Source organism: Mustela putorius, unplaced genomic scaffold, assembly GCF_011764305.1.
Source record: "Mustela putorius furo isolate JIRA1106 unplaced genomic scaffold, ASM1176430v1.1 tig00000580_pilon_pilon_pilon, whole genome shotgun sequence".
Classification (NCBI taxonomy): domain Eukaryota; kingdom Metazoa; phylum Chordata; class Mammalia; order Carnivora; family Mustelidae; genus Mustela; species Mustela putorius.
Window position 1 is genome coordinate 15,993,854 of NW_025421423.1, and position 27,919 is coordinate 16,021,772.

Here is a 27,919-nt window from a genome sequence, read left to right on the forward strand (position 1 = left end):
AAACAAACATGTTTATTGGGGCACCAGGGTAGTTCAGTGGGTTAAGCCTCTGCTTTCGGCTCAGTTCATGATCTCAGGGTCCTGGGATCGAGTTCTGCATTGGGTTCTCTGTTCAGCAGGGAGCCTGCTTCCCCCCCTCTCTCTATGCTTGCCTCTTTGCCTACTTGTGATCTCTCTCTGTGAAATTAAAAACAAACAAACCTAAAAAACAAAACCAAACCCATGTTTATCCAACTTGGGCATTTACAAATGAAACCCTTTGTCCATCCTAACCAGTGCCCCATACCTGTCATTACCTCTGATTTCGTTCAATTAGTTCACTAATCTTGTCATTCTGTTCTTCTATCCGACTGCTCTTTTCAAGGAGCTCTTGCTTCAATCTTTCATTTTCCTAAAATCAAAATATATGATGTATAACTTAAGTTTTTGGGAGGAAAGTGCCAGATATAAGGGAATCAACTTGAACTGACAGGCGACACTGATACAAATTTTGAGATAAAAAACTAGAACTTATGTCCACATCGATATAATATTTAAAACATCAAATCAATCTAAGATACAAATCACGATGCCCAACAGATTAAACATAGAAATGGCCACAAAATGAAGCAAAATTCTAAAATACAGTCCAAAAGAAATGTTTCCTTGTGACTCTATAGTGATAAGTCACTTGGACCAAATTAGGCTGTAATGGATTTTCCAGAATTTCCAAATCAGTGTAGCACAGATCACATGCTATCTGGGCAGCAGAGGTTTTAGAGGGTAGTGCATCCTGGAAGAGAAGGGGGCAAGACCTCCAGGCTGTGTTCTCTTCCCAATCCCTCTTACCTGAATAATACGTTGGATGTTGCTCATAATCATGCTTGTTTCCATCGTAAGCGCCATGCTGGGAGGCAGCAGGGAGCTGCCAGCGCTGTGCTTCTGTAACTCTTCAACCTACAAATGTGGGGACGGAAAGACTTTGAGAGAAATTTTTAAATGGAGAAATAAAACTTGACCCAAGATCTGACCACTTAAGACCTTTTGACTTTTTGGAAAGGCTTAACGAGTTTCTGAGACAATCTCTAACATAAGCCTGAGTTTTCTTCTGCTAACTGGACGCCAAACAAAAATGTAACCTTCTAGGGAAATAACTGCTGACTACTAGGGATGCAGGAAACCAAGTAAGAGTTTACCCATAGCCTTGATTGCTTCTGTTCATTCCCCCACTTTCAACACAGCCCCCACCCTGACTCACCCACCTTCGTCATGAGATGATCCATTTTATCAGCCACTTTGCTGACTGCCATACGAATTTCAGTGTTATGTTGCCGGGCCTCAGTCATGAGAAATGAAGCCATGTCACCAGATCCTAAGCAGACAAAAGCCAAAAAGAACCTTATGAAACCAGAGCAGAAGGTACTGTGTGAGGAAAAGCCAACAGCTCTTTCAGCACAGGAAAGAAAGAAATAAACATCCCAAAATAGTAAATGTTGTAGGTGATTCACACTGTTAGAAGACATAGAAGACCCAGAGGCAAAAGGGCTCCAAAGCTAACAGTAAATAAGCTCTGCTCCTGCAAAATGCTCTGAGGGGTACGACCTGGTCCAGAGCACATGGATGCCCACTTTGGTCTGTCAGAGCACTAACAGCTCAGACTGCTTCTCCACTCTCCAACTGCAAGCCAGACATGATACCAGGTACCAGGGGTTTAGCAGCGAATGAAACCCAGTTCCTGCCCTTGGCGAGCTCACAGTCTGGTGGGGAGACTCACATGGAAACAGATCATTACAACAGAGTGTTTTAAGTGCAAAAAATGGACCACATACAAGGTACAAAAAGAGCATAAAGAAAAGCAACATTAATCTTTTAGTGGCACATGGACACAGTTATGTCTGTGGAAGAGAGGAAGAAGGGATGGTAACAATCAGGGAAGGCTTCACAGAGGTGAGATCTGATGGCCTCCCAGATGGAGAAGTGGCAGGGTTTCCAGACAAAGGTAGCATCCCTGAAACCCTTACCAATCTGGGACCATAAATTACATTGTAGGATATACCGGCTCCTTTCTACCACTGTCCTAATACCAAAGATAAGCTACAGAATAAGAAGGTAGAATAGCATGCCAGTTTTTTACATTTTATTTTGTTTTGTTATAAAAAATTACATTTTGTTTTGTTTTTTATATCAGTGTGCTTGTATGCACACTTGGTACTTGTATGAAAGATAACTGAAAAGTTACCCAAGTAACTGTCAACAACAGTTTCCTATGGTGGGGGGTGTGATTTTATACTCTTTTGTGTTGACTTTTTTATAAAAGCATATGATTACCATAATTTCAAAGTAGCTTTCATTTGAGATACCGAACACCCACCAACAGTTACCATGCTTTCTCCCGATTTCCCCAACATTTCACTCCCTTACTGTTTTCTAGAAACTCTACAGAGCCACACTGATTGAGCAACGGAAAAGGGCTGGAGGGAGAACATGCAAGAAACAAAACAGAAAGTAGGCATAAGGTGGTTTGGGGGGAAGACGTAAATGTTCTAAAACTGGATTGTGGTGAAGGTTGTGCAACTCTGTAAACTTACAGAAAAAAATCCTAAATTATACACCTACATTGAGTGAACTGTATGATACATACATTTCACCTCAACAAAGCTGTTAAAAACAAAAAAGCCGAGATCTGTTGGCGTGAAAATGGAAAGGGGGTGGGAGGATGGAGAGCAGAGCAAGAGTGGAAGATAAGACATGGAGGGCCCATGGCCTACCTTGAAAATGGGGAGACTGAGAGAGCGGAGCGGGGTACAGGGGCCGGGCGGGCTGCAGCTGGGAGGTGACGGCTGATGTGTGGGGATAAGTGTAGGCTTGCATACCTGCATAGGGCTGAGACAATGCCAAGGTACAGTCAGGGCTCTCTCTTCTGCTTCAACTGTCTTAATGGAATAAAGAGATTAAGCTGGAAGGAGATGCAAATCTATTAAAGCTGGAGACAGAGGAGACCGGATTTGGTAGTGGGAAGGCACTGCAGGAGAATTCTCTGTGTCATCCAGAGACACAGCACCGGGTCACTGAAGTCCTCGCCAGAAAGTGAAGGAAGGTTGTCTCAGGTCACTCCCTGCTCCTCTGGCACTATGATTTAATTAAGTAGGAATTCAGTTCCCGACTGTCAGGCCTACTGATGGTCTAAGAAACTGTAAAGAGACTTGGCTGAGGGCGCCCTGGGTGGTTCAGTCGGTTAAGTGTCTGCCTTTGGATCATCAGGTCATGATCACAGATTGCTGGGACAGAGTCCTGGGGCTCTCTGCTTGGTGGGAAATCTGTTTCTCCCTCTGCCCCCTGTGCGTACACGTGCGCGCTCTCTCTCTCCTATGCATGCATGCACGCAAAAATAAATAAAATCGTTAAAAATAAATAAATAAATAAAAACAGACACTCAGCTGAGTTTCCACTGGGATCAAAGGACAGGTATTCTTTGGGATTCCAAAATAAATCCATGAGTCTCCAAAGGATGGCTCTCCCCCACAAGACTCTAACTCTCTTGTGACCAAGAGCTCTCCTTTTCCCCTGAACCTTGGTCACCTGGAACTATGAGATGACAACAGTAATGCCACTCAGGGTTGTTGTGTGGACTAGATGATGTGATATATAGGTAAAGTTCCTCAGAACTGGTAAATTAAGTGCCCAGCAGATGGTAAATGCTCAATCAACAGCAGCTTTCTTTTAAATGATGATGGTTATTCTTCCTTGATTTAAGGAAATCCAACTAATTTCCAGGGACAGATAAACTATCCATCCATTATTTAAAAAAACAAAACCAAAACCAAAAATTAGTCTATAGGACAGAATTGTCCACTAGAGAGCAGGGAGAGGGCAAGGTGGGATTTCTTTTAATTCTAATACATCCTGTTCCAATGGCGCATAGCCCGCTCACCATCACTCCCACCAGTCTACTAAGAATCACCAAGAAGTGAAGCCCTCTTATCACTGGGAGTATGTTTACCCACCAAATGTGTCATTAGTTAGAGTCCACTATCCCGGCAAACAGCAGAAGCAGACTACCTTCTGTGAAAACAGAAAAATATCCTACTTTCAGAGCGCCCGTTTGGAGGGTAACTAGACAACAGAGTGCCCCTGTATTTTCTATACACCTCAACTTACAAGTATTCTGCTACCTATAGTGCAGAACCTTAGCCTCTCGGCTCTAGCAGACCAGAGCAGGGGATTTGCATTTATATGTCTTAAGGAGAGTTGTGTGCAAAGGAAAGGTACACAAATGCTGACTGGGCCTTGACTGTTTGCCAGGCCTTGTACCAGTGCTCTGCCTGTTCTTGCCTTTCAGCTTTACAACAACCTGCAAGGGAGATAATCCTTGTCTGGTTTAGAGATGAGATAGTGGCGGCTCAGGAAGGGGGAAAATGACAGATTCAGATGTGGGGTACTGCTACCACAAGACTGTGCAGGAGGGAGAAGAGAGACTGACTAGAACCTAACAAATTACAGCCTGAAACTGATATGGTTTTAAAACATTGTTACCTGAAAGGCCTGGGCATGGCCAGACATGGTGGAGTGCGAGTCGATAGATGCAACTTGCATTAAGGCAGGTGAAGGTGCCTGGAGGCCAGAAACAGATGGCTGAGGTGCTACGAGAGAACAAGAAGTTTCTACTGTCACCCACCCTGGTTTCTTGGTAAAAGTCTGGACTAGTACCTTACATTCTGCCACAGGCTTCAGACTTGACCACTCTCCTCACCAGCTCTCCCAAAACCAGATCTACTGGAGTCTCAGGAGCAGGTGAGAAGAAGGAACCTGAAGTTCTCGGGCACATATGACTCAGACCTACAGTCCCGTCTGCTGACAGGAAGTGCACAATTACATTCAGGGAAGTGTCTCAGCTGAGAGCACAATTCCGAAACTGGCAAGGCCACACGGCCAGAGACAAAGCACGCAGACCAAACCCCTCTCCAGAGCAGAAAACGCTGTGCACAGGGACAAACCAACAAGTCCTACACTCTGGTCCAGCTCTCAGTACTCAGACAATGCAGTTTGATGACTGAAGGACCCAGGATGCTAACTCTGGTTATCTGCAGAGCCGAAGAGGTCCCTTACCCTGTGCGGCCATCTGCGGCAAGGCTGGATGTGTCGGTGGAAGGGACGGCTGTGCAACCGGGGCTGCCACGGGCGGTGCAGCTCCTCGCAGAGTGTTCGCATCCTGAAACAGGAACAAGCACTTTGATGACTATGTATGTGGGTCCTTGGCTGCAGACCAGGCTAAACCTGTCCACCCTAAACCTGCTTACAGCCAATGTTTCTAGGCAAAGAAGAAGAAGGAAGGGCAAGAGTTTATGGTGTGGGCTGTGGGGAGATCCCTTCTCCCTATAAATCATACCAAATAATTAAGTATATTTAATTTCCTCGAATGTTTTAAATTGTTGATGTTTTATTGACTGAAGCAGCTACGGTGACTGCTCTCCAGAATGTACCACTTTCCAAACCAGCAGCTACCTTTTTAACCTGACCAGTCTGTTCCCACGGAAGAAGAGTCTCTTGCAAAAAAACTCAGGCAACAGTGCAGCCTCTTCTCTCTGCCAGATCATCTCCACAGACCTCAAGGTACTCACTGAAGATCACACAGAGCAGGATTCACTGCCCCTCAGCACACTTGGATTGCTTTTTGGATAATGTGGTTTTAGAATGTTTTGTCCCCATTCTTTCTTTTCATAAAAGTCAAAGCAATGTTGATCCTTACTGTAATTCTAAACAAAGTTATCCAAAAAATATTTTCCCCAATTCACACAAGGAAAAGAAAAACTTGGGGCACAATATACAGTGCTTTGCTATCCTACAGTTCAAAAGTGAAATCTCTTTGACATTCTTTTACTTTAAAACTTCCCTTTGCCCCCTGATATTATCAAAAACACATTATCCATTTCTGGAAAAGCATGCTAGTTTTCTATCGCTTCAGCTCTAAATCTACCTAAATGTCTAACATCAGAATGAAAGGAATTATGATAAATTGATCTAATGGAACACTGAGCTTTAAAGGAAATAATGCTTTGTTTTATTTACTTATGTTAATTTATGTTATTCATATTGGTATTAACATAAATATTCACAATACTAATCTAAAAAATCAGGTTACAAAGCAATAATAAAAAAGAATACACTTCTTGATAAATATATATTTTCTTTCCTTGTAATTTGAATCATTCTACAATGAATAAGTAGCACTTAAAAATTTTAATAACAGTATTACCTTATTAAAATTTAATTTCCAGAACCAGCTAAAAATCAAACCTATAGCAAAAAGCCCTAGAAATCCTATCTTCCTTTAAAATGTTAAATCTAGGGGTGCCTGGGTGGCTCAGTGGGTTAAAGCCTCTGCCTTCAGCTCAGGTCATGATCCCAGGGTACTGGGATCGAGTCCTGTGTCGGGCTCTCTGCTCCAAGTCTGCTTCCTCCTCTCTCTCTGCGTGCCTCTCTGCCTACTTGTGATCTCTGTCAAATAAATAAATAAAATCTTTAAATAAATAAAATAAAATAAAATAAAATAAAATGTTAAATCTAGTGCTCGCTTTGGTAGCACATATATTAAAATGTTAAATCTACTTACAGCTTTTCCAGGAAGAAAAAAAACAAAATTATGAAAAATAAAGCCTATGCTAGAAAACATTTTTAAGAGCATCACCGTTGCTTTTGTTTTACATCAAAGTCAAAGAATCCTAAAAATCAATCTCTATTAATCCCTGTGAAGTGTTTCAATTCAACTGAGAGGATGATTTTACTCATTAAGTAACTAAAAACCAATGGGAAAAGAACTAAGTTAAAACTGAGCTACTTCATAGATGTGCCTGGGTGGCTCAGTGGGTTAGGCCTCTGCCTTCGGCTTGGGTCGTGATCTTGGGGTCCTGGGTTCAAACCTTGCGTCGGGCTCTCTGCTCAGCAGGGAGCCTGCTTCCCTCACTCTCTCTCTGCCTGCCTCTCTGCCTGCTTGCGATCTCTGTCAAATAAATAAATAGAATCTTAAAAAAAAAAAAAACTGAGCTACTTCATATCATGCATCAAATTCCATATGGATTAAAATTTTACATCTAAATATGAAATAATAATATTTTTAGAAAACACATGTGATGTTTATAATACCTGAAAGTAAGAAGGCTTTTTAAGCATAATGTCAAAAGCAAAAAACAAAGGGAAAAAACTGATAGATTTCATTGCAATAAAATTTCTGATCTTCAAAACAATCATAGCACATACAAACTCAAGAAGACAATACAGTGCCATCTTTAGTAAGAGGTAACATCAGTGGGAAGACCAACATTTCCCAAGAGAATCTAAACATTGAAACAACAAATACGAATTGAGCATCTTTTACAGGTTAGGCCCCATGCTGCCTAACATGTGGTTTATACTGACAGTAGAGAGTCTAGTAAAAGGCTATATGGACTACTTAACCCCCATTCTTGAGGCAGATGTGGGGGATTGCTTCCATTTCTCAGGGGAAGTGCTAGTCACAGTGGAAACATATGTACCATTTTAAGTAAAGCTTTCTATATGATGATTCTGGGTTACAGGCAGAAAAAGTAGAACTCTTAACCAAAAGAACATAACATAATGTAGAAGTGTCTTCACTATTCATTTAACAGAGCCCAGGGGTCATACCTCGATTTCTGAATCATTGGAATCCAGCTGTGGTGGAAGGATGGGGAGCATGGGTTGGCCCATTTTAGCCATCCGAGAGATCAACTTAGCTTTGACTGTATCAGGATTCTAAAAAAAGGAAAAGTCACAAGAATCACTCTAATCAAGGCTCAATCCTTTAGCTCAGTCTTTGGCTCTGCCATCAAACCCTTCCACTAGTCCGCCTGCTGTATCGATTTGAAACCGTTTCTTCGACAAAATGAGAATTAATGAGTTCTTGGGTCACAATTAATAATAACAGTACAAATAATTCCCTATATGTTGGAATGGACAAAGTGGTTCCATATGTATTGCTTCATTTCAATCAAGTCTCCCCAGCAGGCATAATTTGTCTCATTTTACACAGATGAAAAACTAAGTACAGAACAAGGGAGGGAGGCATCTTACATGACAGTACCCTCTGGAAACAGTGGGAGCAATTCAGCAGATAGATATTCAGAAGCGATTTGAGGAAAAAAGGAAACAAGAGCTCTTTGTTCCAAATTCAGGTTCATTCTGCTCTGACTTGGCACTGCTCTCAATAGCCCCTGTGCTAGAGGCATCTGTATCCATTAACTGGTCCAAAGTGTAGCTTTCAGAGTGGAGAGTACATACCCCCAAGGGTGTACATGTTGATCTACTGGGTATAAAAGAAATGATCATGGGCAGCTGGGTGGCTCAGTCAGTTATGCATCTGACTTGATTTCGGCTCAGGTCTTGATCTCATGGGTTTTGAGATAGAGCCCTGTGTTGGGCTCCACGTTCAGTGGGGAGTCTGCTTGAAGATTCTCTCCCTCTGCCCCTCCCCACACCTTTGTGGGTGCAGTTCACACGTGCTCTCTCAAAAAAATAAATAAATCTTTAAAACAAGAGAGATGACCATAACCTCTATTTTGGAATTATCTCTAAGCTGTGGTAAATATAAGACATTAAGCTTATTTACAGGGATGGACAATACTTTATAAATATAATTTATAAATAGACAGATACACTGGGAGTATGTGTTTATTCTTCCTCGTCTGATTGGAAGCACATAATCAAAGAAAGCTGGGTTCATCAAAAGAGGACTAGTTACATAAACCACATCACACAATGGCATACTGCAATCTACAGGAAAAAAAGAAGAAAGAGGGAGCTTTCTGTACACTAACATGGAAAGATATTGTATATACTGTAACATGTAAAAGGCATGGTAGATAATATATATATATACTATGCTATATTTTATGAAAGGAGGCAGAAATAAAATATACATTCCTATCTGCTTCCATCTGCATAAAGAAACACTGAAAGAATACAAATGAAACTAACGAAAGCAGTTACCTAAAAGGAGAGTGAGATGGGATGGGGTACACAAAGGTAGGTTTGACAGTGAGTCTTTTCAATGTATACCCTGTCATATAGTTTTAATAACTGAGCCTTATGAATGTAATTACCTCCTCAAAACAAAAAATAAAAACTTAAATGTAAAAAGAAAAAAAAAGGATAGTGAGTTTTGCTTCAATTAAAAAAAACTTTAAAAAGATAAAAGAAATTTTTAAAAAAGGTTGGAGACCACTAGTCCACTGGAAGCAACTGAAGCTTAAAAACAGGTGACAAAGTAGCTCTGTCTAAAAGTATCATAGAACCAATACTAAACATATTTTGTGACTGTTCAAAGATCTGAGATTACAGTTTTTTAATTTTCTTAATTCTTTGGCTTAACCTTCCTGGTTTCAGAGATCACTTTTTACACATACTACATCAATTATTTGCTTAATAATTCCTGCCTTGGGCTGAATATAAACAAGTAAACTAGGGCTAGAGAGAAAGTAATCACCAATTTCACTCCAAGCAGTTATCCTGTTTCCCAACACGGTAGGTGAAGGCCACAGGCTTTCATCTCACACTCCCACAGCAAACTCAGATGCTTTCCTGAACCCGGCAGCGCAGGAGGAAAGTACAGTGCACATGCTCCCAAAGGCATTCAAATCCTAATTTTACTACAACTGTATGCTAGTCTTCCCATCTTACAGTTAGGGAAACAAACACAGAGACCAATTCACAGTCAGCTAGTTGGTGAATTAGTGCACAACCCATCCAAGAAAACCAAAGTGTGAAGTATGTAGTGTTAGCAGTAATTATGGTAATAGTAAGAGCTAATGTTAACTGAGCTCTTGCAATATGCCAGACATGATACTAAAAACTCCACACGTTATTTCATTTAAATCTCAAAAATATCTCTTGAGGATAAAAATCTTCCTTAGTGAAGTCCTACTTTACATAAGCTCTAAGCTTAGTGCTCTGCAAACATATCACAAGAACCCTAACAAAAGGGGCTGTATTATTTCTATTTTAATAATGAAGAAGCAGAGGATCAGAAAATTAGAGGCCACAAATTTACAAGAATGAAGATTTGAACCCAGATAAGCCCATGCAGAAGCCCATTCAATTTATAATAACTCCCCAGGAAGAAGATATCAATAAAGTAGATTTTTTTTGGGGGGGGGGTGTCTAACCTACCCTATCCCAAGGCACAAGAAACCTTCTCAGTAGATTAGGAGTAAGGGAGACAAATTTGTATGCTCACCGTATTTGCTGTAAGCTGTTCACTGAGGGAGTTAGATTTGCTACGAAGGGCTGGCTCCCTGAAACCAAGTAAGATATATGCTGAGGTAAAAAAAAAAAAAAAAATCCCAAATCTATAATCATAAGTCCCGATTATGCTAGAAAAATAAATTGTTTTTGAAAATGTTTGCTGATTCAATGGTTGCAAAACAGAATCATAACCATTCTTCAGTTTGCATTCATCTCTGAAAGCTGTGAAAATGAGTAATTTTCCATTCAAATTCTTATTATTTATATTTTCTTCCTTCGGTATATATTTTATGTTTATGCCTTTTACCCAGTTTTCTTCCAGAGCTCAACAAGTATTCATACACACCTCAGTTAGTACATTTAAAGACTATGAATGTTAATCCCTCGTCAGAAAAATCTTGATGCTAGCATTTTCCCCATTTCTTTCATCTCATTTTTTCCCAATTATTTAAAATTATTTTAGTGTTCAACCTTCCCAATTTTAGAATCCCTCTAAGGAAATTTTTATGGACAATAAAAGAGCATGATACAACTCCAGGGTCTGGGGTGCCTGGGTGGCTCAGGTGGTTGAGCGACTGCCTTTGGCTCAGGTCCGATCCCAGGGTCCTGGGATCAAGTCCCCCAGGGAGCCTGCTTATCCCTTTCCCTTGACCTGCTGCTCCCCTTGCTTGTGCTCTCTCTCTGTCTTTAAAAAAACAAAAACCAAAAAACTCCAGGATCTTACCCTGATTTGAAAGGCACTGATGTGGGTGGTGATACAACAGGGTCTGCAGAGAGGCCATCAGCACCTGGTATGGGAGAAGGGGCCGCAGAATCCCGGGAACTAACGCTGTGCCCGTCAGAGCCAGAATCTCTGGCAAACTTGACCTAGGGGAGCGATCAACCACAGTTGGAACAGGCTACAAAAAAGGCACCTTGTGCTTTCCACTGCCCTTTCTTTTCCTTATTCTTCACTACATAAGTCATTACCTGTTCCCTTGTAGCAAATCAGAAAATGTAGATAAGCCAACAAAAATAATCACCCGCAATCTAACCACAATACAACAACACTGCTAGAATTTGGGATGCAGTATTTCACATTTATATTTATGTGTGTGCCTGTGTATTTTTTATTAAAAAGGGTCATACTGTTTTGTGACTAGCTTTGCTCACCCACTTAGTAACATATGTCCATGTTACTAAATTATTAATCTACAACAGCATTAGTAACTACTGAACATTATATCTCATTTCAAGGGTCATGCCCATACCTGCCATCATCTACAGGAAATACTCTCAAAAAGATTTTGAGAACAGAAGTCTTAAATACCTATGCTGCTACAAAATATATTTTGCCAATTCCTGGTTGTTAGATACCCAGTTCATTCCTAATTTTCCTGTCACAATACGAATAATACTTCAATAAATTTCCATCTATATCCTTGCACATAATCATTTCCAAAGTATAAATTCCCAGAAATTAAATAGTTGGGAGAAAAGTATGTTCATTTTTAAGACTTTTGGTATATACCACTAAATTTCAAACCACAAAGGATGAACTACTCTATACTCTACAAGCAGTGTATAACGTTCTCCTGACACTCATCACTCTGGGTATTATTCTGTAGCAGCTGGGTGACTTTAATAAGCATGTCAATTTATTAACAATGGCCAAGGGGCGCCTGGGTGGCTCAGATGGATAAGCACCTGCCTTTGGCTCAGGTCATGGGGGTCCATGTTTGGCACGGAGCATGCTTGTCCCTCTCTTTCTGCCCTTCCCTCTAGCTTGTACTCTCTCTCATGCATGCTCTCAAATTAAAAAAAAAAAGAAATCTAAAACAACAATCAAACTATGGAAGCAGCCCATAGTGTCCATCAATTGACGAATGGATGAAGAAGATGTGGTGCACATAAGACTCTTTTTTTCCATAACAGACTCTTAATCTCACAAAACAAACTGAGGGTTGCCTGGGGGAGGGGGTTAGCAAGAGAGTGGCTGAGTTATGGACACTGGGGAAGGTAAGTGCTGTGGTGAGTACTGTGAAGTGTGTAAACCTGGCGATTCACAGATCTGTACCCCTGGGGCTAATAATACATTATATGTTAATTAAAATTAAAAATTAAAAAAAAAAGATCTGGTACATATATACAATGGAATATTACTCAGCCATAAAAAAGAATGACATCTTGCCATTTGCAGTGACATATTTTTTCCTATGGTTATAAAATGCCAGTCTTGATGGATTCAAATTGGTTTGTTATCTAAAACCAATCACGAATTCCTCAAACTCAGTGGAAAATTGAGACAAAATATAAAAGCTGTGAAAAAGGCATCTAAAAGCGCATGAGTAAAAGAAGGTTGGAATGACCCAGCAGAGATAAGGGTGTATAATTAGGAAAGAGTCATCAAGAAGAAAAGCATATCACTGACTGCAGCAGGTATAACAGCCACAATAAAGATAACTATACTATTTATTTTCTGTATTGTATTTTGTAGTTTATAGGCACAACCACTATCACATTTGGACCTAATACACAGTGTAAAGCAAACAAAGTCTTTTTTTTAGAGGGAGGCATTAATTTATTTAACCACAATTCATTACAAATTTTATTGTAGAAAACTATACATCCTCTTGATATTGTTTTTTTAATGGAAAATAAGGAGAATGTAAAAAAGAAAAAGTTTCTGAATTCATTACCATTCCCCAGATAAAGCTGTTTTTTAAAAAATTTTTTCAAAGATTTTTTAATCTATTTGACAGAGATCGTAAGTAGGCAGAGAGTCAGGCAGAAAGAGAGAGAGAGAGAGAGAAGGAAGCAGGTTCCCTGCTGAGCAGAGAGCCTCATGTGGGGCTCGATCCCAGGGCCCTGTGATCATGACTGAGCCAAAGGCAGAGGCTTTAACCCACCGAGCCACCCAAGCACACTTTTTAATTTTTTTTTTTAAAAAGACTTTATTTATTTATTTGACAGAGAGAGAGAGAGATTACAAGTAGGATGAGATAGAGGAAGCAGGCTCCCTGCTGAGCAGAGAGCCTGATGCGGGGTTTGATCCCAGGACCCTGAGACCATGACCTGAGCCGAAGGCAGAGGCTTAATCCACTGAGTCACCCAGGCGCCCCTCGAATTTCTAATGCTTTCGGAAATATTCTATGAAAACATAAGCATATATGTATCTATCTGTATAGATACATGCATAGGTATATGTGTACAACTGTGTAAATATATTTATACCTTATTATATGTAAGTATTTTTGTATGTTTACATGTATTTGTATACACACACAAGAGATCATACTATCTGTACTGATTTGCGACTTGCTTTTTTCACTTAACAACAGATTTTGGATATTCTGTAAAAACTGCATAAAAGTCTACTCCGTGAAAGACCATAACTTAATCAGTTGTTTAATGATGGCTATTTAAGTTTTTGCTATTACAAATAATGTGGAAGAGGGAGGAAATGATGTATCTCTGTCTACATACAAATACCTCTGCATACTTATGTGAATACAGCAATATAATACATTTATAGCCATGGAATTACTAAGGCACAAGGCAAGTGCATTGGGTAGGAATCACTCTTTCACAGACAGAAAAAAAAGGTCAGTGTAGCAAAGTGATTTGTTTAGTCACCACCTCTTCTAAACTCTAAATAGAGCAACAGGACTGACGTAAACCGTAGTCTTTAGATTCCGTTGCCCTTTCCAACTATACCATTTCTGCTTAAAAAAAAGTCCTTGAATTTGTTTTTTTAAAGATATTTATTTATTCATTTTACCTAAAGGCAAAAAGGACTCATCAAACACAAAACAGCACAATTTCACTCACCCGCCTAATCTCCACCTCATACACCAGGATCGAGTCCGGCGACTGGGTCCATCCTATTAGTCCTTCAGAGCCAGCAGCACAGGCTGGAGGGATGACAAGCAACCGCTTCCCTCCTTTTCTCATGCCCAGCATCCCATCCTCCCAGGCCTTCAGGAATCAGAGAAGAGGAAAAGCTCATGAGGACACAAGTCTCCTCGTAAGACAAGATAAAGACCCAGATATTAGGCTCCTCTCCTCCGCAGTTTCAGGTTTAGACCTCTTGAGAGACATGAAATTCAACTATAATCTCCCGTTGGTTACAAGAATATCTAGAATACTGCTGCTATTCACTTATAAAAGCCAGCATATCCAGGGTTAGATGAAATATGCTTATCTTGGGTGATGAGAGAAATTAGATGAGAGGACAATGGTATTAAAAGAGAAATAAAAGCTACCATTCGTTAAACACATTTCCCAAGTACTCTGGAACGTGCTTTATTTACATTATGTTGTTTAACCCCTAAAATAACCTCATAAGGTTATCTAAAGCAATCTAAATGTCTAAAAGCAAGGGAAAAGTTAAATAAATTAAGGAGCATTTACACTATGCAACTTTCAAAATGTTTCCAAGTAATTTTTCATGTGGTGGGGAAAGACATAAACATCATTAAAATATATATAGCAAGATATTGAACTCTTAAAGGGGTATACCTACTTATGTACACTACACATAGAAAAAAAAAGGAAACATATTAATAGTGGTTACCTCGAGCAGTAAGATTTCAAGTGATTTTTGTAAAAAATGCTTTTCTAAATGTTCTGTAAGGATCATTTAACTTTATAAAAATTCTTTTAAAACACTTTTTAAGGGACGCCTGGGTGGCTCAGTTGGTTAAGCAGCTGCCTTCGGCTCAGGTCATGATCCCAGCGTCCTGGGATCGAGTCCCACATCGGGCTCCTTGCTCCGCAGGGAGCCTGCTTCTCCCTCTGCCTCTGCCTGCCTCTCTGTCTGCCTGTGCTTGCTCTCACTCTCTCTCTCTGACAAATAAATAAATAAAATCTTTAAAAAAAAAAAAAAACACTTTTTAAAAGATAGTTTTATTTATTCCTTAAAATAATTTATGAAGTGGAAAGTGTTTTAAAGAAGTCTGTTTAAGCCTTTTTTCTCTTAAAGTCTCATTTTTAAGCATTATTTCCAAGCATTAGGAGCATTATCTCCATTTTACAGGCAAGAAAACCGAGGCTTACAGAAGTGAAGCAACTCACTGAAGATCAGAGAAACTGTTAAGCCAAGATGCAACACCAGATCAGTGTAGCTTTAAAGATTATACATTCACCCCTCTGATCTACAGGAGGCAGTCTCCAATAGATTCTGGGATGAGGAGGCATAAATAAAACTATAAAGAAAATCTTTCTGTCATGCAAAATGGCAATGAGGATTTTTTCCAATGAGTGCTTCAACACGTCCTAACACAGTGATACCCCACATGTGTAAAATACTCTATATTCTATAAAGCACTTGCACAGCTGGTAAAGAAAAGCTTCACAACATGAAGTCAAGCTCTCAGACTCCAATCCCAGTGCTCCTCTTGCTCTGTGGTAGCTGCTTCCCAAAATGACTGGGAAGTGCTGATTCAAAGCAACTCAGACAGCTAAGAGTCACCCATTATGATACAATTCTAGAAGGAACAGTTTAATCTCTTCCCCTTTTAGGCTATGCAAAAGATTTAATAATTTCCTCACAGTCACACAATGAAAAAGAAAGAGTAAGGATTCAATATATTCTCATAGGTAAAAATTCCTAAGTAATGTAAAAAATTTTCTCCTCCTACTTTTTAACCAAGCCTTACCAGACTCAGAAAATACACCCAGGTTAGAAATTTTACAAATTAATCACAAGTGATAATGCCATATAAGAACACAGTCGAGCCAGTACCTTGATGACTTTGCCTGATCCCAATTTCAGGCGAAGCAGCTTATCTTTATTAGCAGTAGAGTCCAAAACCTGCAATTTGATCAAAGTAAATAAGGTCAGTCGATTTTAAAAATAATAGTAACCATGTAATAGTTAATACAGATTACTACAGTATTAATATCAGATTAGCACAGTATTCCTGGAATAAGGAATGTCAAAATACTGTTGGGGGGTGAAGAGGGGTTTTTTTTTTTTTAAGATTTTATTTATTTGTTTGACAGACAGAGATCACAAGTAGGCAGAGAGGCAGGGAGAGAAAGAAGAGGAAGCAGGCTCCCTGCTGAGCAGAGAGCCCGATGCAGGGCCTGGGATCATGACCTGAGCCGAAGGCGGAGGCTTTAACCCACTGAGCCACCCAGGCACCCGATGGGGGAGGTTCTTAAAATACCTGAAGAGAAAGGCTCACTCACATCATGGCTAAATTGGGACCTGAATGTACATTTTTTTGACTCATGGTCTAAAGTTCTTTCTATATCATACTGCTTTTGAGAACTTAAGGATAATAAAACACAAAAGTGCACTCTATTTATAGTATCTATTATACAGAAAATAAACAACTGTGAGAAAATTCTAAAAAGAAGTTTTAAGACCTAATCCCATAAGAATAAATTTAAGTTTAAAATTGATATAGGAGGACAAGATATACACATGAACAGGGGCGCCTGGGTGGCTCAGCTGGTTAGCCAACTGCCTTCAACTCAGGTCATGATCCTGGGGTCCTGGGATCAAGTCCTGCATCAGGATCCCAGCTCCACAGGGAGTCTGCTTCTATCTCTGACCTTCTCCCCGCTCATGCTCTCTCTCACTATCTCTCTCTCAAATAAATAAATAAGATCTTAAAAAAAAAAAAAAAAGATATACACATGAACAATTACCAAAAATGATACTTGGGAAACTGGTTTCCATTGGAAGAGACAAAGTAGCACTGAGCAGATTTCACCTGTCAGCATTTGATGACTATGCCCCAAAAGCAGTCAAAGCAGGGTTCCTAAAAGATTTCTATTTGCCAACAGAAGCAATTCACAGCAGTAACACCTTACGTTAGTCCTCGTGCTATTTCAATTACAAATGAACTTGCAGGCTGCATTTCCTTACCTGGCCCAGCACATGATTCTGTAAGAGCCAGCTTGTATAGGCCACTTCCAAAGAATCTCCAACATCTACAGCAGGGCCTTCTGCTACAATGAGGTCCTGGGAGAGCACTGCATCTAGGGAGGGGCTGCTGTTGCACTTGGCAATGCACACCTGCGAGATGAAATCACAGCAGCATTAACTTAGTTCAAGCTCAGTAAATATTCCCTCCATTGTTGCTAATGCTCTTTTCTAAACAGTGGTATCCACTAACAAAACTGATTACATGTTTAGAAGTAAGCCAATCCAAAGTCAACAATCTTGCCAGGAATCAAAGTGCCTAACAGTAAGGCTTTGGAGTCAGATTGTCTGGGTATAGATCTGGGCACTGCCACTTATTAACTTGTGACCTCGGCCAAATAACTTAACTTCTGTGAACCTTATTTCATATAGGTATTTTGTAAAATGGAGATTAAAAACTCTGCATATTTACTTGGGTAGTTATGAAGATTGAGCAAATACAGAGTCCTTGGCTCAGTGCCTGGCAAATAAGAGTAAGTACCCAACAACCATTAGCTAGCATGACTTTAAGGATTTTACCTTTCATTGTTTGGGAACCCATGAAAGAAAGGAGAACTTCTAGAACAATTTCAGAAGTCATTTCTAAAGACAATAAACTAGAAATAAAAGGCCCTTTATAAAACCACGCTACATTCCCAGATTTGCATGTCCACCACCTACAGACTTAGATCATCTTAGCACAAATCTTGGACAAGAGTTAAACACATCTTCATGAAGTCTTACTTTACTGTCAATTTTTTAACATGGTCTACATTACAAATTTGCTACTCATCTTAAAAGAAAAGTTTTATTATTGTAATCAAATAAATGCTACCTAAAACAATGAGATGTCATTTTTTACCAAGCAAATAAGACTAAAAAAAAAAATAATAATAATTCTAAATGTTAGAAAAGGTATAGTGAGAGAAAAGAGGAACGTGAAATAGCATTATCTTTCTGAAAAGCAGTATGCCAAACTGTCTACAGAACCAAGAAATATTTGGACTCTCTGACCCAACCTTCCACTTCTAGAAATTTAGCCCAAGGAAATGATCAAAGGGGGAAAAAAAAGGGCACGGAATTATACACAACAATGCTTGCTATAGTATTTATTTCAGACAGAAAGCAATCTAAATGTCTAAAAGCAAGGGAAAAGTTAAATAAATTAAGGAGCATTTACACTATGCAACTTTCAAAATGTTTCCAAGTAATTTTTCATGTGGTGGGGAAAGACATAAACATCATTAAAATATATATAGCAAGATATTGAACTCTTAAAGGGGTATACCTACTTATGTACACTACACATAGAAAAAAAAAGGAAACATATTAATAGTGGTTACCTCGAGCAGTAAGATTTCAAGTGATTTTTGTAAAAAATGCTTTTCTAAATGTTCTGTAAGGATCATTTAACTTTATAAAAATTCTTTTAAAACACTTTTTAAAAGATAGTTTTATTTATTCCTTAAAATAATTTATGAAGTGGAAAGTGTTTTAAAGAAGTCTGTTTAAGCCTTTTTTCTCTTAAAGTCTCATTTTTAAGCAATTTCAGTAAGTATTCCTATTATTTCCTTGAAATATAATTAGCTCAAGTGACAGATTTAGTGGGCTTTTAATGCTTGTCTCTAACAAAACAAAGCAGGTTGTGAATTTTCCATACAGTTTCCTAAAATCAAGGGAAATCCAGGCCTTTCACAGGAAGAATAAGTCAGTATTACCTGTTTATTGAACTCCACAGCAGCCTTTTCGGACTCAAACATGATGGACCAGTTTTGTCTCTGGTCATCATAAAAGGTGCTATAGTTATTGGGCCGAACCTGGGGAAAGGAGAAATGTTGGGGTAACTCAATGACATCAGCAGAGCACAAAAATCTGACTGCTTAAACTCAAAGAGAAGGGCCCTGATTCAGGAAGAGCCAGAGAGATACAGGAAATTTCCTCCTTCCCTCCCACCCTCCAACAACCATCCTTTGGTTCATTTCCCAGAATGCTTCCAAGAGACCTTTTTGAGAGGCTCTGTTAAGAGATCCACTCTGATGTCTAGAGCCAGAAGCAGTAGATTTAATTCCCACCAGGTACACACAGACCAATCTCTCCTATAAACCCATCCCAAAGGAGCTGATGATTCCAACGTGGGAAGTCTTACCATTAGCTCAAAGTTCAGATGAATCCTGGCAACAGTAACTGACTGCTGTTGACTGATATAAAGAAGAATCTTATACTGTACTCAATAAAGGTGGGCCGGGGCGGGGAAAAAAAACAAAACAAAACTAAAGTTAAAAGGAATTAGAAAATCAGCAGTAAGATGTCAGGGGTTATGCTTCCAAGAGGCATAAAACTCAAAACTCACTTGATCCCTTAAAGCTTAGGTTTTAAATTCTATCTTCTGACTATCCATTTTCATCTCCTCTCATCTTGGCCTTACTTACTTCTTTACCGTAATTAGCAATTATTTTGTTGGTGTTTTCACTGGTATGAGGGTGACAAGAGATCTACAAACGGCCAACACATACATGAAAAGATGCTCAACATCATTAGTCATAAGGTACATTAAAACCACAAAAAAGTGGTTTCCCAGAACTCTGCGAATGTCCCACGGGCAAAAACCAATCTTGGGCTTAGAGCTCCTCTAGTTTTTGTCGGCGTCTCTTTTGACCAGTAGCTTCTTTCATTGGGCCATATCTGCTTCTTAGTCCCCTCCTAGGCATCGTATCAGTGAAAGAACCAAGGGAAGGAAATAGCTCAATGGCTTTTCCCTCTGAAATTTTAGTTCATCTAGTCCTCATCGTGTCCACAGCTCTCCAGTGAGCTTAAAAATATAATTTTTGCAATTTATCTTTTTTATAATTGTTGCAGTGGGAACTGCTGCCTGCCACCACCTACTACCTCTTACGTGGTGAAGGGTGGTGAAGTCCTGATACCAGATTTTTAAAATCCAAATGGCAACTCCTAATGAATTAATATATCCAGATAATAATCACGGGTGGCTACTATGTGACAAAATCAGGGACAACTAGACATTATTTACCTCTGGATGGGAGAATGAAAGATTTAAGGGACATGGCAACCAATTACAATGTATAGACCTTATTAGACTGTTAAAAAAAAAAAAAAAAGGAGACAATCAGGTAAATCTGAACACTAGCTGGCAGTGAATGAGATAAAAAAAAATGCGGTTTTTTAAGGTGATAATTACATAATGGTTATGTTAGGAAAAAAAATCCTTGGGATATACACTGAAGTATTTACATATTGTATGCTGGAGATACAGTCAAAATAATCTGAGCAGAAGAAGGAAGACAGACTAGAATTTAGATGAAATAAGATTAATAACTCTTAGAGCCCAAGAATGGGTTTCTGGGAGTTCATTATTCAAGTCCCACAATTTTTTTTTTTTAAGATTTTATTTATTTATTTGACAGACAGAGATCACAAGTAGACAGAGAAGCAGGCAGAGAAAGAGGAGGAAGCAGGCTCCCTGCTGAGCAGAGAGCCTGATGCGGGGCTCAATCTCAGGACCCTGGGATCATGACCGGAGCCACCCAGGCACCCCTCGAATCCCACAATTTTTATATGTTTCCAAATTTCCACAGTTAGCTTTTTTGTTTGTTTGCTTTTAATACAAAAGAGTGTTGTCCATTACGTTAGTTACCCTGAACAGGTCATCTTATCCGTGTCTCAGAGTGTCTTAGGAGCATGGCTCTTAGTTCACTGAACCTTTGAAATGCCAGAATTTCTTATGCTTCTCTCAACAATGTTTAAAACATTCTGGAGCAGGGGTACCTGGGTGGCTCAGTCGTTAAGCAACTGCCTATGGCTCAGGTCATGATCCCAGGTTCTGGGATTGAGTCCCGCATTGGGCTCTCCACTCAGCAGGGAGTCTGCTTCTTCCCTCTCTCTCTCTCTCTCTCTCATGAATAAATAAATTAAATATTCAAAACAAAAACAAAAACACATTCTGGAGCAGAATTTGAAGCTAGCTAGATACAAGCCACATAAGGAAATCAAGCATTGGGGCTTCTAGCCACATTTCTTTCTGACCCAAACCAACAGTATGCTGTGTGATCCACTGCCCACCTCACTGTCAAACTTTCAAAGGCTAAACACAGTCATTGATTCAGCCATAAAGACAGAATACTCTAAGTAGAACAGTAAGTGTTTTTCATTACCTAAAAAAGGGATGTCCTTGGTAAATGGTTTACTCTACAACTCCCCAAACTCTTTAGTATCATATCACAAAGGTCAAACTTAAAAGATTTTCCATGGTTGAATTTGTTTTAATGCACAGTAGTAAGCAAGATGTGACTATAAATGTCTTATGTACCTCGTATTAAAAATTCACAATCAACATGAACAATCATTCTAATCCTCTGACACAAGAGACACTGGGCGAGTCCAAGTAAAAACTAGCTTATCAGTATGATCTGGGACACCTGAACGTAAACGAGACACAGGGGGCATTCTCACCTCTCTGGCCGTGTGATTCCCCAGGACTGCAGCACCAAACTTGCCCTGCTTTACATACTGGCCGTTTGTGCTACAAAACCAAGAAAAATAATAGGTATTAATACTTCTTTAAACTAAGTAGAATCAGCTTTGTCTTCTGCCACACAGAAGTGGGGAATCTAGTCATTCAGCCTCAAGAAAAGGACAGAGGTGTTTATAACAGAGGTGAACAGTTTATAATTTAAAGCTCTTATACTTCTTTACCCTCTAAATATCTATTCATAATATCTCAGTGGAATGAGCACTTAAGAAAGCAGGCGTCGAGGGTACAAGCACTTCCTAGAGAGAGTATACAAGACAACAGCTCTTCAAAGTGTGCAGAATTCTCTTAACTGAAATGTTAAAAAGCACGACTGATCCTCTCCCTATGGAAGGACTGTGCAGCCTAACTGTGTAGCTCCTTTGGCTACCAACGGAGACTTACTGAGAAAAGACAGGAGCTTAACCCCGCATCCCACACCCAACTTCAGAAAGCATTCCTTCTCGGCTACTTACTATCGATACGCGTGAACTGCTGCTGCAACTAATACGGTGAAGGTACCTGCTGGAGGGAGCGCTGCTTTTGCTGGCGCCAGATTTCCTGGAGATGAAGAAGAAAACAAAGATGTCATTCATGTCTTTCTTAAAACAGACTTTTCACCACTGAAGCAGCTTCAGAATTCTCCCTTACATCTTACAGTTAGGTGGGACAATGTATTCATGGCCATTATCCTTATCTGACCCACAGAACATCATCTGGGGATGATGTTGATGTATGACCTCATCTGGGGATGATGACACGGAGGCTCTATGCACCCGACTGTGATGACACATGATAGCAGCAACCCTAGGACTAGAATCCAACACCGGTTCCACTCCAAACAAGTCTCGGGGCTGGATGAGAGGCCCTGCCAGAAAGCAAAGTCATATTCCATCTACATTCTTTTCTTATTCCAATATTTGGCCAGCTCTAATATAAAGAAAATTACTTCCCCTTCCCTTATTTCAAGCTAGAAAATTAATGATGATACTCAGATCATATCCATAACTTCACTTTTCCAGTGATTAGGGGGAAGACTAATAGTTTTTTTTTTTTAAGATTTTATTTATTTGATAGACAGAGATCACAAGTAGGCAGAGAGGCAGGCAGGGAAAGAGGAGAGAGGAGGAAGCAGACTCCCTGCTGAGAAGAGAGCCCGATGTGGGCTCGATTCCAGGACCCTGGGATCATGACCCTAGCCGAAAGCAGAGGCTTTAACCCACTGAGCCACCCAGGCGCCCCAAAGACTAATGGTTTAAAACTGGGTATTTAGGGGCACCTGCGTGGATCAGGTCATAATCTCATAATCTCAGGGTCCTGGGATCAAGCCCCGCATCGGGAACTGCACAGCAGGGAGCCTGCTTCCTCCTCTCTCTCTGCCTGCCTCTCTGCCTACTTGTGATCTCTCTCTCTGCATTGAATGAATAAATAAAATCTTAAAAAAAAAATAATAAAACCGGGTATTTGGAGAAAACTGCATATTTATATTCACCACATAGTATGTTGGTGGAAGTGTAGTGAGAACACCAGCACAGACAAGGAAACCAAGAGGAATCTGAAACTAGTCAATCAGGAACTCCCTGCTCAGTACTAGTTAGGTCATCTGCATGACAGACCCCTGCTATCCCCTGCAGGAAAGTAATCTTTCCATAAGCATCTTGCTTTTTTGCCTACTGTAACTTCCTTGTTCTTGCTCCTTCTGCCTATAAAAGTCATTTTGTTCAACTCCTCAGAGCTCCTTTCTATCTGCTAGATGGGATGCTGCCCAATTCATGAGTCACTGATAAAGCTACAACTCCTCAGAGCTCCTTTCTATCTGCTAGATGGAATGCTGCCCAATTCATGAGTCACTGATAAAGCTAATGAGAACTTTAAAATTTACACGGTTGAATTTTGTTTTTTAACAATACTGACACATCTTTATTCTGATTATGGACTACACGTACTCTATAATATGCAAAACTTAGCAAATGCAGAAATGGATAAAGAAAATAAAAATGACCTGTAGTCTCACCAATTAAAAATAAATGTTAATAATTTGATGTATTTATTCCTGGTCCTTTATCAATACTTCACGGCTTTTTTCTTACATTTTCAAACAAAATTTATGATATAATTTCACAACCTCCTTTTCTTATTTAGTTCTAGTAGTTCTTTTAAAACAGTCTCCAAGACAAAATACAATAACCTTAAAAATGCTTTTTGGTGGTTATATAGAATACTGTATTATTACTTGGCCAGAATTTATCCAATGTCCTATTATTTGACATTTCTTTGGACTGTTTCTAATTTTCCTCTATTATAAACAATGCTGTGGTGAACTTCCTAAAAACACATTTTTGTATGTAGCTCTAATTACTTTCTTGAAATAAACTCTTAAAACTGGAATTATGGGGTGAAGGAGTGTAAAACATTTTAAGGTTTTGTTAATCCTGCCCAAATGCCCTTGAGAAATGTCGCACCTGTTTATAGCCCCATGGGCAGCGTGAATATGTCAGCTTTGCATGCCTGCCTACAACAGGAGACTAACTTTTTAAATTTTTACCAAGAAAAGAGAGGCAGTAGAGAAAAGGGAAATGCCATGTCACTGTTGTTTTCATTTGCATTTATTTTTTTTTTTTTTTTAGATTTTTTTTTATTTATTTATTTGACAGAGAGAGATCACAAACAGGCAGAGAGGCAGGCAGAGAGAGAGAGAGGAGGAAGCAGGCTCCCTGCTGAGCAGAGAGCCCGATGTGGGACTCGATCCCAGGACCCTGGGATCATGACCTGAGCCGAAGGCAGCGGCTTAACCCACTGAGCCACCCAGGCGCCCATTCATTTGCATTTATTGATTAGAGTGAAGCGGAGATTTAACATTTTCTAAAGATTTGTACTGGTCCTTTTGTTTCGATTTGTTTTGTTTTGATGAATTACCCACTTATGTTGTTTGGTTACTGTCCCAGTCTTGTCTTCATATTTTCCTTATTATTTTATAAAAACCAGTAACATAGTTGTCAATTCAACCTGTACTGCCCAGTTGTATGTCACATGACAATAAAACTTTTCTTCTGATAAGCTAGCTTTAAGGGAAAAAAGACTAAGGCCAGAGGCTGGTTATCAGGACAGGTGTGAAACACTGAGGAAAAAATACTGTCTCCTCAAGGTCAGCGTAGCATCCTCCTTCAAGTTAGTTCTGCTTCTCCCAATATGCTCTCCTCTGCTATCTGATACCCTGGAAACAGAATCTGCTAGAAAGGTAATCATGGATTTGCTAGAAGGGTAAGTCAGATGCCCACAATCATGGGATCTTTTCATTGGCTTAGCTGTCTTTCCTCTCCGAAATCAGTATTACAAATTCTGAATTCCCCACCGACAAGGACTTCTTTTAATATGTATTTACAAATCTGTCTATCTATTATCTATCTTTCTTTTTTTTAGTAAAGTTTTCTTGAATTACAGTTCTTCATGTCTGTTCTTTTCCCCTTCCTTTTGTTTTTTCCTGGTATCTGTGCATGCGTGCATCCCCTCCCCCACCCACACACACTCCATGTGTTGAATCTTCTTTGCCATCCTTAATATTTGTTACACTTCCTTTTGGAACACTTTTTTCTCTCAAATTTTTTATTTTTTAACAATTTCCTCCTGTTAAACTTCTATTTCTCTTCAGGTATAATCTGCTGTTTTTATTCATTCTTATGTTCCTTCTAGTTTAGCCTTCATTTCTAAAATTTTTCTTATATCTCTAATTCTTTCCTGAGTCTTGTCACTTCTGAGATTTTTCTAACTTCATTTATGTTCTCATTTCATGTCTTATATTATTTTCCTAATGTTAACAGGTAGTTGTAGTTTTTGATCTATTCAGTAAGAAACATTCTCACAGAATAGAGCTCTCACTGTAAGGATATTATTCTGTTTTTTGCTCTCTCTGTTCTTATAACTTGACATGGAGTTGGATTCTGGTAAGTTCCTACTGCTCATTTTAATGCAAAATTAGCTTTTCTCAACTTTTAGAAGGAAGGAGGGTTCAAGGTGGCTTTCTTAACTTCATAGAGCTCCCTCTTCTGTTGCCTTTGAATAGAGCTCAAAAATATGGTGGCTTCCCCCTGAGACTTCTTGATTCTATTTCTATCCCTATTTTTAAATGTATTTTTTCTCCTTCACTTCTATTATATCCCTATCCTCCTCAATTTTAATCCTATTCCCAGCTGGTTCTTCTCAGTGTGTGGACCTGTCCAGGAAGGTCACCCTGGAGGATGAGTTTCAAAAGTTCATAGGAGCGGGGTGCCTATGGCTCAACTGGTACAGCATGTGACTCTTCATCTCAGGGTCATGAGTTCAAGCCCTACCTTGGGCATGGAGCCTACTTTAAGGTAGACTGCTGCAGTTCTTTCAGTCCCCATTATTAACCCCTTATACCTACCCACAACAAGAGTGGGTAAAACACTTTCTGATTTCAGCTTCACATGCCAAATTTTCTGCCAACATCTGGTGGCTGTTTTGGGGTTCTTCCATGCTCAGATTTAGATATCTCATTGCTACCCTGTTTTCTCTCATGCAAATAACTGATACCACACAAGCCTTGGAGCTGTTGGTGGTTTGCCCAGAACTGTTTGTATTTTGGGATATTCAAGAAGATAGCTTTTCAACTGGATTATTGTAAATATTATCCATAGGCTTGTCTTTTATATCTGCTCTATTTTTATATTGAGATCTGAAGAGACTCAAGACTTATGCTGCAGCCACTTTCCCCACAAAGACTTCTTACACAGATATCCCTTGAACAGAGATCTCCTATCTTGCTACTATATTTTTTCTTTGTAAATGCCTACATAAGACTGTATCAGTAATTTTTAAGTTGAAATGCCTCTGTAATTCCCCTTTAAAAGTATAATTAACTCACAGTTGTTTTCCGATTAAAACAAAATCAAGTTACCTCATTGGCTGGGGACTGAGGTTGTTTACTTTTTATCCACATCCATTAACTCAACCACTTTAAACTGAGTCAGAAACACACTGCTGCTAAAAAGCTGTGCCAGGGGAAATGTAAAGGCAGAGCCTACTAGAAATCTAGCCCGGTCATGGCTTAGAGAACAGGACCAGCAATCTATATAGCAAAGTTGCCAAAAGTGACAGGTAAGATTTAGAGCAGAGGTCAGTAAACATTTTCTGTACAGGGACAAAGAGTAAATATTTTAGGCTTATAGGCCATATGATATCTGTTACAACTCTTCAACTCTCAATAATCTAACAATATCCTCAGTGCCAGCATTGTGCCCAACATGTAGAAGGCACTCAATACTTTGATCTTCATTCAACGATTTAACGTCCCTTACTATCTGTTCTGCTCAGGACTATTTCTATCAGTCCCCTACTCCTCTTCAGGTTCTTACACAAAGACTGCAAAGTGCAGAGCCAAGAGCTGTGGGGTGAGTCAGGTCAGGGTTCAAATTTCAACTATGTCACTTACTGCTGTATGACCTTGATCAAGTCCCTAAACCTCTCCCAGCCTCTAAAGCGGTGGCAGTCTTACCCATTTCACAGCACACCACTGAGAAAACTAAATAAGGCAATCTATGTAAAGCACCTGAGACCAGACCGAAAGCAGGCATTTTAGAAATATGAGTTGTTCCTTTCATTCCTTTCATTCAACAGATGTTCATTCAATGTGTCCCCATCATGATGAAAAGTAAAGGGGATACAGCACTAAGCATCACTGTCCAGTTGGGAAAAAGTCACTGTCAGCATACATCTAACCTATCCCGCCAACACACTGGACAGTGCCTCAGGCAGCGTTAGAGAGTGCTGTTCACCTGGGGCAAAAGAGTTTGTTTGCCTGAGATCTTCCTCCGCCAGCTTCCAACAAAAGGTATACTAGGTGCTGGAGTTTGGGATATCAGAGCTTAGAGAGGAATGCACCTCTGGCAGTGATCTTGGTCAGACTGCTTAAGAATAGACAACCTGGCATGTCACTTTTGGAAGCCTGCTTATTCTTCCAACCAACCTGTTAGGGACCAATCCTAACCTCTTCACTTACCTGTTGCTGCTGCTCCTGGACCTTTTTTAGGCTGCTTTGGGGCTGTGTACTGGAAGAATTCATTCCCATGGCCAGCAGATGCCTGATCCAGTCCAAAAAGAGAGGCCAATCTGGCACTGTTAGTAGAAAATGAAAATGACATTTCATTTGACATATCTCAAACCTGGAATCATTATAAAAGCTGCTCACCTCCAACCCTGAACAAACACCTCCTTGACCTGGAAAGTGTCTTTGAAATCAAGATTATATT

At 39.6% G+C, this 27,919-nt stretch overlaps 1 protein-coding gene across 5 annotated transcripts in view; it reads right to left on the reverse strand.

Annotated features, from left to right (window-relative positions):
- The window catches only part of FKBP15 (FKBP prolyl isomerase family member 15), a 54,508-nt gene that overhangs the window by 17,627 nt on the left and 8,962 nt on the right, over positions 1-27,919 (reverse strand). For 4 of the 5 annotated variants that reach the window (XM_045081728.1, XM_045081729.1, XM_045081727.1 and 1 more), the window contains exons 2-18: positions 27,670-27,785; positions 22,130-22,214; positions 21,596-21,665; positions 19,275-19,349; positions 18,847-18,945; positions 17,093-17,242; positions 15,959-16,027; positions 14,044-14,190; positions 10,958-11,100; positions 10,226-10,283; positions 7,639-7,746; positions 5,086-5,188; positions 4,513-4,619; positions 2,748-2,862; positions 1,242-1,351; positions 829-936; positions 297-391 (exon numbers count right to left, since the gene is read on the reverse strand). In XM_045081728.1, the coding sequence (XP_044937663.1) occupies positions 297-391; positions 829-936; positions 1,242-1,351; positions 2,748-2,862; positions 4,513-4,619; positions 5,086-5,188; positions 7,639-7,746; positions 10,226-10,283; positions 10,958-11,100; positions 14,044-14,190; positions 15,959-16,027; positions 17,093-17,242; positions 18,847-18,945; positions 19,275-19,349; positions 21,596-21,665; positions 22,130-22,214; positions 27,670-27,785 (1,758 nt within the window). The remainder of the gene's footprint in view (positions 1-296; positions 392-828; positions 937-1,241; positions 1,352-2,747; positions 2,863-4,512; positions 4,620-5,085; positions 5,189-7,638; positions 7,747-10,225; positions 10,284-10,957; positions 11,101-14,043; positions 14,191-15,958; positions 16,028-17,092; positions 17,243-18,846; positions 18,946-19,274; positions 19,350-21,595; positions 21,666-22,129; positions 22,215-27,669; positions 27,786-27,919) is intronic. The other variant, XM_045081730.1, reaches the window with a different exon arrangement.